Below are 13,154 nucleotides of genomic sequence, written 5' to 3' on the forward strand. Positions count from 1 at the left end.
AAAGTCAAGCAGGTTTGGAACAACATGGTGATAAGTAAATATTACCCGAAATGTCATTCTCATCATCTCTTTAACATACGTAAACAAACTGAACCTTACTATAAAGCGTCATGACGGAGACACTCTTCATACATGAAACGGCCTAGTGTTCACGTCTGAGTGCTCTTCTCTGAAACATGATGATGTGCTCCCAAGCCCCAGACAGGGTTATCAAGTAGCGCTCAATGGGTAAAATAAACCACAGGTAGCAGAGAGCAGGATGATAGCCCTTGTCATTAAAAAAACACAAACATAATAACTCGTACAAATCAAACGTAGCAGTATGAAAAATATGACATTAATCATCTGTCTTTTTGGCTATGATTAAAAATCTTGAAATAATAACAGACATCTTAACCGAGGCAGCAGTCTACTGATCAAGCGAAAACCTTGACTCGAGCCTCACAATTGTTCGCGATTCCCTTGACAACCTTGAAGAATCGGTAAGCCGAGAGTTAGTGTTGCAGACAGGAATAAATGAAGAGCGCTCTCTTCTGAAGCCCATTGTACTTTGTTCTCCATTATAACGGCAGAAGGGAGTGGTTGTAAAGTAAAAAAAAGGAAAAAAAAAAAGATTGTCATGACTCATATACTGCAGAGTCTCTATGTTCCTTCAATTCGCACTGACTCAGGAAGTTCATTATTACTCAAGAAGCAGCTATTTTTGGTGACTACCTGGTCCTGTGGTTACAGAGAAGTGCTGTAAGGTGCTGTGGTGACCGCTTTGGTCACCTAAAAATAAAGACATGCATTATCAGTCCTATGGCACACAAGAGTGTGTATTGGCATGTGTGAGCGGTTATTACAGTGTAATGACTGTTCCGTCTTCTTCTAGATTACGCCTTTCGTGGGCGTTCAGAGACCCTACGCTTGTGCTGGTCGCCATTGTACCGTTTGAGGGCCGTAGGTCGAGGTGAGGCTCGTATCTGGGCAGAACAGGCATGCTGGAGCTGGCGGTCGCTCGAACCTTTGCTGGCGGGATGAGTTTGGCCCCTCTATCCGCCTCGATCACCAGATCCTCCTCGTCCTCACTCTCTTCATCCGGCTCAAAGTTCTGTATAATATGAGAAGGAGTCATGGACGTGGAGCCTGGCACGGAGTAACCATGGAAGCTGGTGCTGCTGTCTGAAGATCGTCCTGAGCTGCCAGATGTGGCCCCACCGCCGCTGCTTCGTACTATGTTATTGCGCTGATTGGCCGGTTTGACCGTTATAATGAGGTTGTGGCTGTTAGCGATCATCATGTCCGTTACCTGGTCCAACGACTTGCCGCTCACCTCAATGCCATTGACTTCGAGCACCTCATCATTGACGGCCAGCAGTCCCGTGCTCTCCGCCAGGCCTCCGGGGACCATGCGGGAAATGAAGATGCCTGGGACCTTCTCCAAGCCTTGGGGTGTAACACGAACGCTGGATCCGTCCCGGATGTAGAAGCCCAGAGGTTTCTCCTGGCCATGTTTATAGAGACGGACGCGGCGGTGAGTCTCTGGAAGAATGTCCACATCGATGATGGAGGACACTGGGCGGAAGTCTTTGGGCAGGCTGATGATGATTGGAGGCTTCTTCTTGTTGGTGTCCGGCCGAAGGAGGACTGCTGCGAGGGCCGCCGGGGTCTTCTTACGGGTCACAGTGTCTGTGCCGAACGCTGAGTAATCGGCCTCCTCTGGAGAGAGAGAGAAATGTAAGGCTTATGTTAGGTATTGTAATTTATATAAATAATGTGAATTGAAAAGAAATTGTGTTCAACATCAACAGAAAAATAAATCATTTAAATTGATATAGTTAAAATGTACACTTAATATAAGGTAAAAAAATGGTTTATTAACTAAGTGCCAGTATATTACTAAATGTCAACAACCCTTTAAAATTTTTTTTGTAAAGTTACATAATTTAATAACAATACATAACCAAATGCACATAATATAACTTGATATAATAAAAAAACTTAAACATTTTAAATCACTTTAATTTATTTAAAATACATTAAAATGTGAAAATAAAAATTAAATATAGCACAATATCAACACAATGTCAATTTTATTATCATTTAAATATAATCATATAGGAGTAAATGTAAATATTCCCTTGGATCAACAGTGAGTTTGTCAGGTTGAGTTGTTTGTTTATGTATTTTATTTAAACATGTAAACAAATGGTTAATTAAAGGGCAAATTATTTTACCCCTTTTTCAAGATTTAAGATAAATCTTTTATGTCTCCAGAATGCGTCTGTAACGTTTTAGCTCAAAAACACCCATCGGATTATTTATTAGACCTTTTAATATTGGAATTCTCAGCTTTGAACACATTGTAGCTGTTTTTTGCCTGTGCCTTTAATGCTAGTTCTCCCCATCCACCGTTCCCATGTGCCTGTCAGAGTGTGCTTCAATCTCTGCCTCGGCTACGTCAGATAAACAGTACAGTGACGGACATGAAGGAAGCAGATCTCACGAAACATTTGTGAGAAATATTACAGTAAGAACTTTACCAATGATTATTTGATGTAATTGTTGTGTAGTTAATTCAAGCCTTTCCGCAACAATAAGTCACACCCAATATCGTTAGAAAATTCATACACACACACATACACACATACACGCACACACATACAAATATGACAGGTAACACGTTTTTATCCACTGCTGTATTGATATTCATTATGTTAATGTATAAAATAAACATGACTTAATGTCCACAAACCGTATTGAAGTGTCAGCTTTTATTATTGTACTAACATGCAGCTGTGGCAATAAAGACGATAAAACCACTGTAATTCATTAGAAACATTATTTTAAAACGTTTTAAACTTGTAAACTTGTGAGATGCTGCTGATCACAGACAGCTGAACAGATCTTTTAATCCCAGTTGCTTTGTGGACATCCTGTTCTAGTTGACATGAATATGTGCGTCACTAAGGAGGAATGTTAATACACGGCTGTCAATCAATTTGGTGAGCGAGAAAACCACACTCCTACATCACGGTGGACCTTAAAATGGGAGGGATTTAGATACTATTTTAATGTCAGGAAATTTAAAAAAAGAGGTTTATTGTTTTATATCAGCCCAATATGACTGTGGACACACTATACTTACACACAGTTCTGTCCAAACAGCTTCCAATATATGATTTTCATCATAGGTGCCATTTAAAATCACTTTGTTGATTTAAATACATTAAAATAAGAAAACATAAACTGAAATATGGCACAATATCAAAATGTCTGGCCAATTTTTTATGTCAATTTTATTATCATTTAAATATAATCATATAGGAGTAAATGTAAATATTCCCATGGATCAACAGTGAGTTTGTCAGCTTGAGTTGTTAGTTTAAGTTTTTTGTTTTAAACATGTGAACAAATTATTATTTAAATAATATTATTTTTTTAAATATTAAATAAATAATATTTTAAGTCATTAAAGTAAAGAAAAGTGAAGCACAATGATGCAAAATTTATATTTTTTCTATCTATTGTTTATAATGATAGTATAATAACTACTTGTATATAACTGTCAGTTTCAAATTTTCAACAGCTCTTTGAACACAGAACAATATCAGCCTGTGGTGCGAGTAATCTCACATGATCTATACATGACAATTTTTTTTTCACAGGTTTAAATAATTGTGCATATGTGGTTTATTTCAGACTATTCTCACAGCTTTGTAAGGAGAGACCTAAAGGGGATACCATGGTAGAGAATGGCTGCTTGTTCGTTTCCCTCCGCCCCTCAGCTAATGTGTAATCTACTGTAAACCCAAGCCTCCTTTCAACCTCGCTCTTTTTCTCCCTCTCTCAGCTGCCATTTTTGAATTCCTCAGAGGCTTAATCACAGCCTGGACTTTCACCTGGAAGACATTCATACTCAACATCAAAAAGGAGAATAGACTAAGCAGAGCGAACGGACAAAAATGTGCATGTTCGAGAGGCTGGAAATGTCTGAGGAAGTTCAAAGCGGTACCATGTGCTTTTCTAAACTCCCATTAACCTGAACGAGCAATGGTTAACCTGAGAGATGTAATTATTAACAAAACCACCCTGTTATGTGATTGTTTCCAACATCTCTGTTATGTTATTGATTGATCTTCTGCATTTAGGTCAGATGAAGTTTGTGGCAGACTTGTTTATGCCATAAACCTGAATTATACCTCTAAAATGAATACTTCTTCATCCAGGGAGTTTGCTCAACCAGTACAATATTAGCAGGGATGAAACACTGATCTAGCACACAGATGGACTTCATTTCAACCCAAATATGGTCAAAACACACACGCGCACACACAAGATTGATTGTTCTGTGAGAGCAAAGGTCCTATCAGCCAGTTCCCATCAGAAAACTACCTGAATTGTGTTGTGGTTTGTCTCAACATGAACATTCTGCCCTGTGATGAAACTTTAACAATCATTTGGCAACATGCGCCTTCAAGGGATAGTTCACCCAAAAAAAGCCAATCATTTACTCATAGACAAGTGGGTCCAAACCTTTAGGACTTAGGACATTATAAAAAGATATTTTGAAGAATGTTGAGTAGCTGATGACATTGTGATACGGTAGAAAAAAATGCCCATTCATTCATCAATTTTCATCCGCTTTTCCAGGGCCGGGTCGCGGGGGCAGCAATTTTAGGAGAGAACCCCAGACTTCCCTCTCCCCGGACACTTCCTCCAGCTCCTCCGGGGGGATCCCGAAGCATTCCCAGGCCAGCCAAGACATAGTGCCTCCAGCATATCCTGGGTCTTCCCTGAGGCCTCCTCCAGATGGGACATGCCTACAACACTAGGTAGGTGTCCAGGAGGCATCCAAGACAGATGCTCGAGCCACCTCAGCTGACTTTTCTCAATGTGGAGGAGCAGCGGCTCTACTCCGAGCTCCTCCCGAGTGACAGAGCTATCTATCAGGGTGTGCCCTGCCACCCTGCAAAGGAAACTCAAAGATCTTGTCCTTTCGGTCATGATCCAAAGCTCATAGGTGAGAGTAGGATTGTAGATTGATCAGTAAATCAAGAGCTTTGCCTATTTGATGCATGACGTAGGACAAGTAGACACATGTACATTGTATACTAATAATAAACTAATAAAATAGTAATGCCAAGCTAATTAGTTTTCTTGTTCATCACAGTCTGCTAGTAAACAAACTAAGAGGTAAGTAGTTCCCTCAAGATGTTTCTATTCTAGGCATGGGCCGGTATAAGGTTCTAACGGTATGATAACCTTGGATAAAAACATCACAGTATTGTGATTACTGCTCTAAATATATATTCTTTTTAAATGTCTGGGTAAAACAATAACTTTTTTCTGGTATGAACACAATGGCTGCATCCGAAATTGCATACTTCTATACTATATAGTACGCTAAAAACAATTTGAAAGCTGAGAAGCATGTCCGAATTCATACTAACTAAAAAACAATATGATAAGTACCCAGATGACCTACTACTTTCTGTGTACCTTGAAAACGGTTATCATCCCATGCCTAGTCTATTCTCAGAGCCTTTGCTACGAATGCATCTTATGTCATGCATTACGCATCATATACGTCAGTCACACAAGATGTGCACTGGGCCTCCACCGGACATCAGTGATTTGAGTTTAGAATTTAAAATGTATTTTTAAATATATTAAAAACACCTTGATCCGCTTCATGAGACATGCATTAACCTCTTGGCAACATAGTTTGAAGATGAATTTATGCACTTTTGGAAGCTTTGAAATAAAAGCCACTACACCATTTTATAGTAAGAGTCAGGATAACATTTTGAATTACTTAGATTATGTTTGTCTAACAGAAAAAATAAAAATAAATCACATACACAGAGGATGGCTTGAGGGCGATTAAATTATGGGGTGATTATAATTTTTGGGTCAACTTTTCCTTTAATGGCTTGGCTAATAGCTTTAGTATTCTTCAAAATATCTTCAACTATGTTCAACAGAATAAAAGAAAAGGTTTGGATCAAGGAAAGGGTGAGTAAATGACAGAATTAAAATTGTTGGGTTAACTATCTCTTCCAACACCTGTAGACCATTTCAATGTGGTCATGTCATTGGTCCATAAACATTTCCTGCTTGTTGTCAAACTATTTAATAATTATAGGCAGCTCAATCATGACTTAACATTAAAACAACTATCATCACATTATTTATCAATATGTGGCTCTTTTTTTGATTCTCGGAAGCTATGGAAATTAAAAATGTAAAACAGAAAACATGTTAGGACCGCTACAGGGATAGACGAGTCTTTCGCTGAGGTCCAGCTTCCAGCCTTCAGCGCCTAGACTGCATCTCTGCACAAGTTGTTTGGCCAGTGGAGAAATGGTTGTGCCCAACTGAGCCTGGTTTCTCTCAAGGTTTTTTGATTTTTTACTTTTGCCAATTGATGAAGTTTTTCCTCGCCGCTGGCGCATCGATGGATTGCTTTTCAGTGTTTGGACTCTCAGTAGTGATTATTAAACCACACTGAACTGAGCTAAACAGAACTGAGCTTAAACTTGAAAACTGAACCACACTGTTTCAATTTACTATGATTTTTTATGTGAAGCTGCTTTGACACAATCTACATGTAAAAGTGCTACACAAAAAAAGGTGAATTGAATTGTTAATGTTTACGTTCCTCAAAATGGTCCATATAAAAATGCATTTAAAAATCTAAGAGATGTGAGATGTATTTGCAAATATGCAGCATGCACACACAAGAGTAAACTATGCGGGTTTGGCTGGGTCAGTGGAGCATGTATGGTGGTCTCTTTTCATCTACAGTGCCCTCCTTCTCTATTCCTTATCTGTTGCGCTCTTCCATATGAAAGCTTAACAATGGCTTCATAGTCAGTGTTGAAGGGTAGCATGGGAAGTCCCTGAGGGCCACTCACATAGACACAAACTAGCTTTTCTGTTAGCTCGGACACTGAAAGGAGAAGTGGTGAGAGGATGTATAAAGCAGCTTATGGTGTCTTATGGTGTACGGGAACTGATGTTAACTGGCCCACAAAACCCTCCCTCACTATCTGCCTGCCATTGTGTAGACAGAAACCAGTCTGGTCGTAATGGCTCATTTACAAACACGATAGAGATGATCTTGTGTAGTAATCAAACACACACCAGGCCTATACTTTATTTCCAGAGTGCTGCTCTGTCTCACGCACACGTCTTTTAATGTATACTTAGCCATGAATGAGTGCAGATGAACCAGTTCAACATATGCTCAGATATTTATTTAAATGACACAGATATTTATGGTTTGAATAAGGCTATAATTTTAACATTTTTTTCAATACTACTGAAACATTATTTGTCGTCACCAGTTTAAAGAGTTAGGTCACCCAAAAATTAAATTCTGTTTTTAATTAATCACCCTCATGTCATTACAAATTTCCCGAGACCTTCATTTATCTTCGGAACACAAGTTAAGATATTTTAGATAAAATCTGAGAGCTCTTTTATCCTCCAAAGACAGCAACGCACCCAAGTTAACCAAATGTTTTGGACAATTAAAGTCCAGAAAAGGAACTAAAACATTGTCAAAACATTTCTTGTGACTGCAGTGGTTCAACTCTAACCATACAAAGCTCCAAAAACATCTTTATGTGTCCAAAAAAAAGAAGGTAAAGATGACTTTGCTTGCGTTCATCTTCTCTCCTATGACAGGTCAGGGTGTGCGTTTACTATGGTAATACAACATATTGCGTTAGAGCAAAATCCCTTTAAGACAAGCCATTTCACTCGGCAGCCATCTTTGAAATGCCTCTCGGGCAGTGTGTTTGGGCATCAGTCTATAACGCACAGTACACTACAGTGTATTAGAAGGTGGGCTTTATTCGCAAAATATAGATTAATGATTGGCTCCTGTACTAGAAGGCCGGCTTTATTGACCGTTACCCTTTTCCCATTCAAGATGATAAGTGTGACATGTCTTGTGTGTTCTATAGTCTAGAGTCAACAACCCAACATGCAAGTGTATCACCATTAATAAACGCACAAAAAGATTTTACCAGAAAATATAGGCAAACAAAGTTGTTTTTACAGCTTTTCTTGGAAAATAGTCTTTGCTCAAGACTTTGCTGTCTTTGGAGGGCCACAGAGCTCTCACATTTCATCTAAAATATCTTAATTTGGCTTCAGAAAATGAACCAAGGTCTCAGAGGATTGGAACGACATGAAGCTTCACCAAAAAAGTTTGACTTTTTCAAGTCTGATCTCTAGCTAAGCGTGAGACTTACAGAGTGTGTAAGTCTGGAGTCTGGATCTATAATAAATATATCTTCTAAGAATATTTTTTTCAGTATCATGCACCCTACCTAGAAACTAGGGCTGGGCGATTAATCAAAGTAATAGAAAAAAAAAATTTTCCTGGTTAATTTTTTAAATTTCACTATCGTGTGTGGAGTCACGTGACCCCGCTCTGTTACGGCTGAGGTTGATCTATACTTCTGCAGTCACTTTTGATCTCTGGTCAACTAGGATGATGGACACATTCTTGAGCCTTACTTGATTAGAAGCAATAAACAACAATAGATGGTAGATAGTGTGTGTTTCCTTTAACTGTTTTAAAATCCAGTAATGTACTCTTCATTCAAAAATCTCTCACTTGTAATATGTGAGCATATATAATGTCCAAACCTGTCAGTGAACAGTAAGCAAAAAATAAACAAATAAAATAAGCGTTCATTAATCGTATTTGAGAATTTTTTTTAAAATTAATCGAGATTTGTATTTGAACCAAATTGAGTACCCTAGTAAAATACAATATAATATTACCCCAGACACTACCTGACAACAACCTAGTAGCCACCCTAACAACATCAACTTACTGTAGCAGCCACCTTCCAACACTTTAACAACTAAGCAAGCTGTAGCCAAACCTTCAGATTTCACACTTTTTAGCTTTTTGTTCTAGTTTATAATATTACTGTTTAACTGTAAATTCCTCCAAATAAATACAACCTTAATGAGTATAGCCAGCTGATCTCACGAAGAAACGTAAGTATTTTACTTTTTGTGCTGTCAGTTTAGTGGCTAATTTGTACGAATTCAGTCGTACGAAAATGTACAATTTCAAAAAGGAGGCGTGGCACCCAACCCCGCCCCAAATCCTAACCATCATTGGGGATTAGCAAAAGAGATCGAATTGCGGAAAAAAAAGTTACGAATTGCCATGAGATCATGTTGGTATAACAGACTTAACAAAACAAACAATGGACTGACAAAATATTTTTTTTATTCAAACATTTTAAGAGATCATATTTAGTCATGCACCCCAACATGATATTCTTCTAAAATGAGATTTTAGATTGGAGGTTGTGGAGGCAGAGTGGATTTCTATGCAGCTGCGTGTTAATATGGCAGCAGAAACATGACACTGGCTTTATCTGATACTGTGGTCACCAATGACCGTGGCAGTGCAAGCATCTCGCTTCCTGTCAGAGGACACCAGGATGCAGCCTGTGATCATTTCACCATGTCAAACAGTGAGAGTAGTGTGTGTGTGTGCGTGTGTGTGTGTGTGTGTGTGAGAGAGAGAGAGAGAGAGAGAGAGAGAGAGTGTGTTTAAGCTTAGTGAAAAGACTCACCTCTGTTTAGTCTAAGAATGTCCAGGGTATAATGTAGGGTCTTAATACAGAAAGTCTTACTATTCCAGGGTTTCTTCAAGTTTCACCGAGTTACATTTAAGACTTTAAGACAATTTTAAGACCATTATGAATGAAATTGTAGACTCATAAAATGATAAAAGCTAAGGAATTTTTAAATGGCACAGATGGAAAAGATTTTTATTTGCCCTTTAAAAATGATTAGAATTTAATACATCTAATAACACAATAATACAGTAATATTTTATTTCTTAGCAAAATATTTTAAATATTGTGTAAAAAAACAAGCAACCTTGTATCCATACACATTTTTTTCTAAGCATATAAAAAATTAACAAATCTTTTAAAAGTTTTTAAAACTATTATAAACTAAATCTATGCACAGCAATCTGTCCAGGTCAGTATCCTCAGCAGTAAATACTAGGAGAACTTTTAAACAAATGTTATTGCAAGCAAAATAATTGAACCATTATGATAAATAGTTACAAATGACCTTTTAAAAATAAAAAGTTGAAAGTTTTATTGAGATGAGTTGTTGATGATTGTATGGGTTTTGCATTGATGATTGTATGGGTTTTAGCAATGCATGAACAAAGGAAAAGTAAGACCTGTCTAAAAAAAGATTTAAGACCTACAACACAATATTTCAGTAAATTTAATACCTTTTAAGGCCTAAATTTGGATTTTGAAATTTAAGACATTGCAAGACTTTTTAAGACCCCGCAGAAACCCATTATTCCCCAGTACCAAACAATAAAATAAATCTCTAATATCGTCCAATGACAATACAATAGCAATATATTGTGTATCACTGTGCTGAAAGAATATTATTATTAGAAATATTACTTTTATAAATGTGCTATTAAAACTACTAAAAACTTTGTGCAAAAACTTTACAACTTAACAAATAACCCCACTGAAATGTGCCACGTATTACCATTCCTATACATGACAGCATATTGATTGTTTGTAATTAATTATTCAGAGGTAGGCAGAAATGTTGGTGAGCAGCATCCCACAAAAAAGTGTCAAAACAATAGAGATGTCACACCGTGTCTCTGCTCACTGCAAATGGAGAGACGGGCTCATCTCATCCAATATTCAGCAGGCCTTATGAAGGCAGTGAAGGCTCATGTTTCACTTTTGTGAATGTCTCATTGAGTTTTTTTTTTTTTTTTTTTGCATGTGGCTACTGTGCTACTTTCTGTTTACGGTCTCGCTTCACAAAGCTGCTTGCAAAGAATTGTGTGACCAGATTATTCAGATGCTGACAGCACAACAGCATCTGTGGAAACGTTTCTGTGGCCTTAAAGTTAGACATCTCCCACATGAGGAGTGTGTGCCACCCTGTTCCAGTCACGGCTCGATAGAGGAAAGGGGAGAAGCCAGAGACCTATAATGAGAGCTTATTAGGCCAGGGAGAAAAACGAGAATGAAAGAGTGAGGGCTGATGGCTGAAAAACTTTTGAATAGAGAAACTTTATGAGGTGCCGCTATTCTGGGCTCGCTGAGTGCATATTTCTGTGACACAGCTGAGATAAAGTGAGACCTCTTCTGATAACTGAGGGAGAACGCAGAGTCTAAGAGCGATGAAATACGGGAAAAGCCCTTGAGAATATGATACACAGAGAAAAAGTGTGTATGTGACTCTCATGGGAATAGTTACAGCAGTTTCTAGTTTAAGCAAAAAGGCAAGCCAATGAAATCGGTTATTTTGTGTAAACAATCTAATCTGCCAACGTATGTTCCTCTTGCTTTTCCTGTGAACTGCGATGCAGTAGAAGACCTGGTGTCAAACATTAGCTTAGAGTTAAGAATCAGACTGCTGACGAGCAGCATATCAAGTTCATATCAAGAACCAGCCAATGTAACAGGAACAGCACACCTGACTGGCATGAACAGTGACCAGGCATAAATCATTTTGTTTTAACATAATTCCCTCTCAAGTGTTCAAGAGGTTGCTTGAACATTAATTATTTTCCTTTCTTCCTTCCTTTTTAAGCTTTAGAATTATTTGACCACTTGTCAGTAAAGTCATGTTATGTAATCTGTGGTAAATCTCCAGCATCTGTGTTCAGATGGAGTAGCATTTACAACACAGAGTCGTAGTTCACTGACAAGCTACGCAATATGGTTGGGTCGATAGACAATGCCATAGTCCATTGGCGATGGCTGATAGACATCAGGATGCTGAGTCAGCATCACGATACTTCGCCCCGCCCCCGTCGCAGCAGCAACGCGCTCACAAAAAATACACATTTAGGCCCCGTTTACACTTATACATCTTCATTTTAAAATGGCATTTTAGAACAAAAACGATCCAAGACCACACTGGCGTTTTCCCTAGCATTTCTGAAAAGATCTCTCGGTTCACACTACACTGCTGAAAATGCACATTACGTGACCACACACACTCTGTCATACTGCAGTGTATGTGCGCGTCTGAGTGCGCGTCTAAAGCTGCGTTTTCATCCAACGAGTCAAAGTGAACAAAATCGTCACTTTCTGATTAACTGGCGCCAGATATCAACAAAAAAAACCTGAATTTGCTGCAGTAGGAGAAGCTGCATCAATCTTTTCTACATCTAATAAATGACTCAGAAGGCAATCCTGACACACGGTGAACACGCGGTGGCGTTTGAAGGTGTCAGACGTGGAGCAAACGCACTTGATTCTGGAGGACATTAATAATATAATAACACCAATACTTAAACGGTAAGGTGTTTTAGAATGACCAAAACAACAGTTCTGATGGTTTACAGTGTGCTCAGCCTGCTTGTTTATCCATTCACACACATTTTTTCTCTAATTCTAATCTCTGATCTCTAATTACAAAATCACAGGACCTTTTTTTAATGCGCATACTGGAGTTTGTGCGGTAAAAGTGTTTCCATCGTGATTTTACAGTTGTGTGTTTATTAGGCACGTTGAATTAATAAAAGCAGTAAATCTTCTGTTTATTTAGCAACCTGCTTTAGGGATTTCTTGGGATTCTTCTTCATGGGTATTTGGAGTTACCATGCAAGAGTGCCCTCTCGCCTTTGGAGGAAATTTACTGCTGACCACACAACAGTGCTCCCCTGTAATGATGTGCATAACTATTGCTTTTGCTAAAACGCAATATCGATTTAATTTGGACGTTATTTCCATTTATTGCCCAGCTCTATTGCACCTAATGCACTAATCTTGATTCAGATTGCCAATTTATTTTGTAGTAATTTTTTTAAGCATGAGACGAGAATTAATGAACATATGAGCACTTCTGTATACAAGCAAATCTGATTTAATTATTTACGTTTAAGAATGATGAAGTAAAATTTATTTAATATTACATTTGCAAAACAAAACAGTAGATGAGCTGAACAAAAAATCTAAGAAATAAAATAGCCATAATAGTAAATGTTGAGTTATATTTTGCAAGCATCTTTACAGCCAAGTATTCATTTGTGACTAATTAAAGGATGCGTATTGTGTATATTTAATAAGAGCGTGTGTGGGTGGATTGACTCCCTCCTGTCATGTAGGCCTAACTACTGC

General features: G+C 38.1%; 1 protein-coding gene across 1 annotated transcript in view; it reads right to left on the minus strand.

Annotated features, from left to right (window-relative positions):
• Positions 1–841: 841 nt before the first annotated feature.
• Positions 842–13,154, minus strand: part of pard6b (par-6 partitioning defective 6 homolog beta (C. elegans)) — a 37,162-nt gene continuing 24,849 nt past the window's right edge. Inside the window, 1 exon segment of the mRNA NM_001102675.1 lies at positions 842–1,701. Within this exon segment, the coding sequence (NP_001096145.1) occupies positions 842–1,701 (860 nt within the window).

This window comes from Danio rerio, chromosome 23, assembly GCF_052040795.2.
Source record: "Danio rerio strain M-AB ecotype USA chromosome 23, GRCz13ab, whole genome shotgun sequence".
NCBI lineage: Eukaryota > Metazoa > Chordata > Actinopteri > Cypriniformes > Danionidae > Danio > Danio rerio.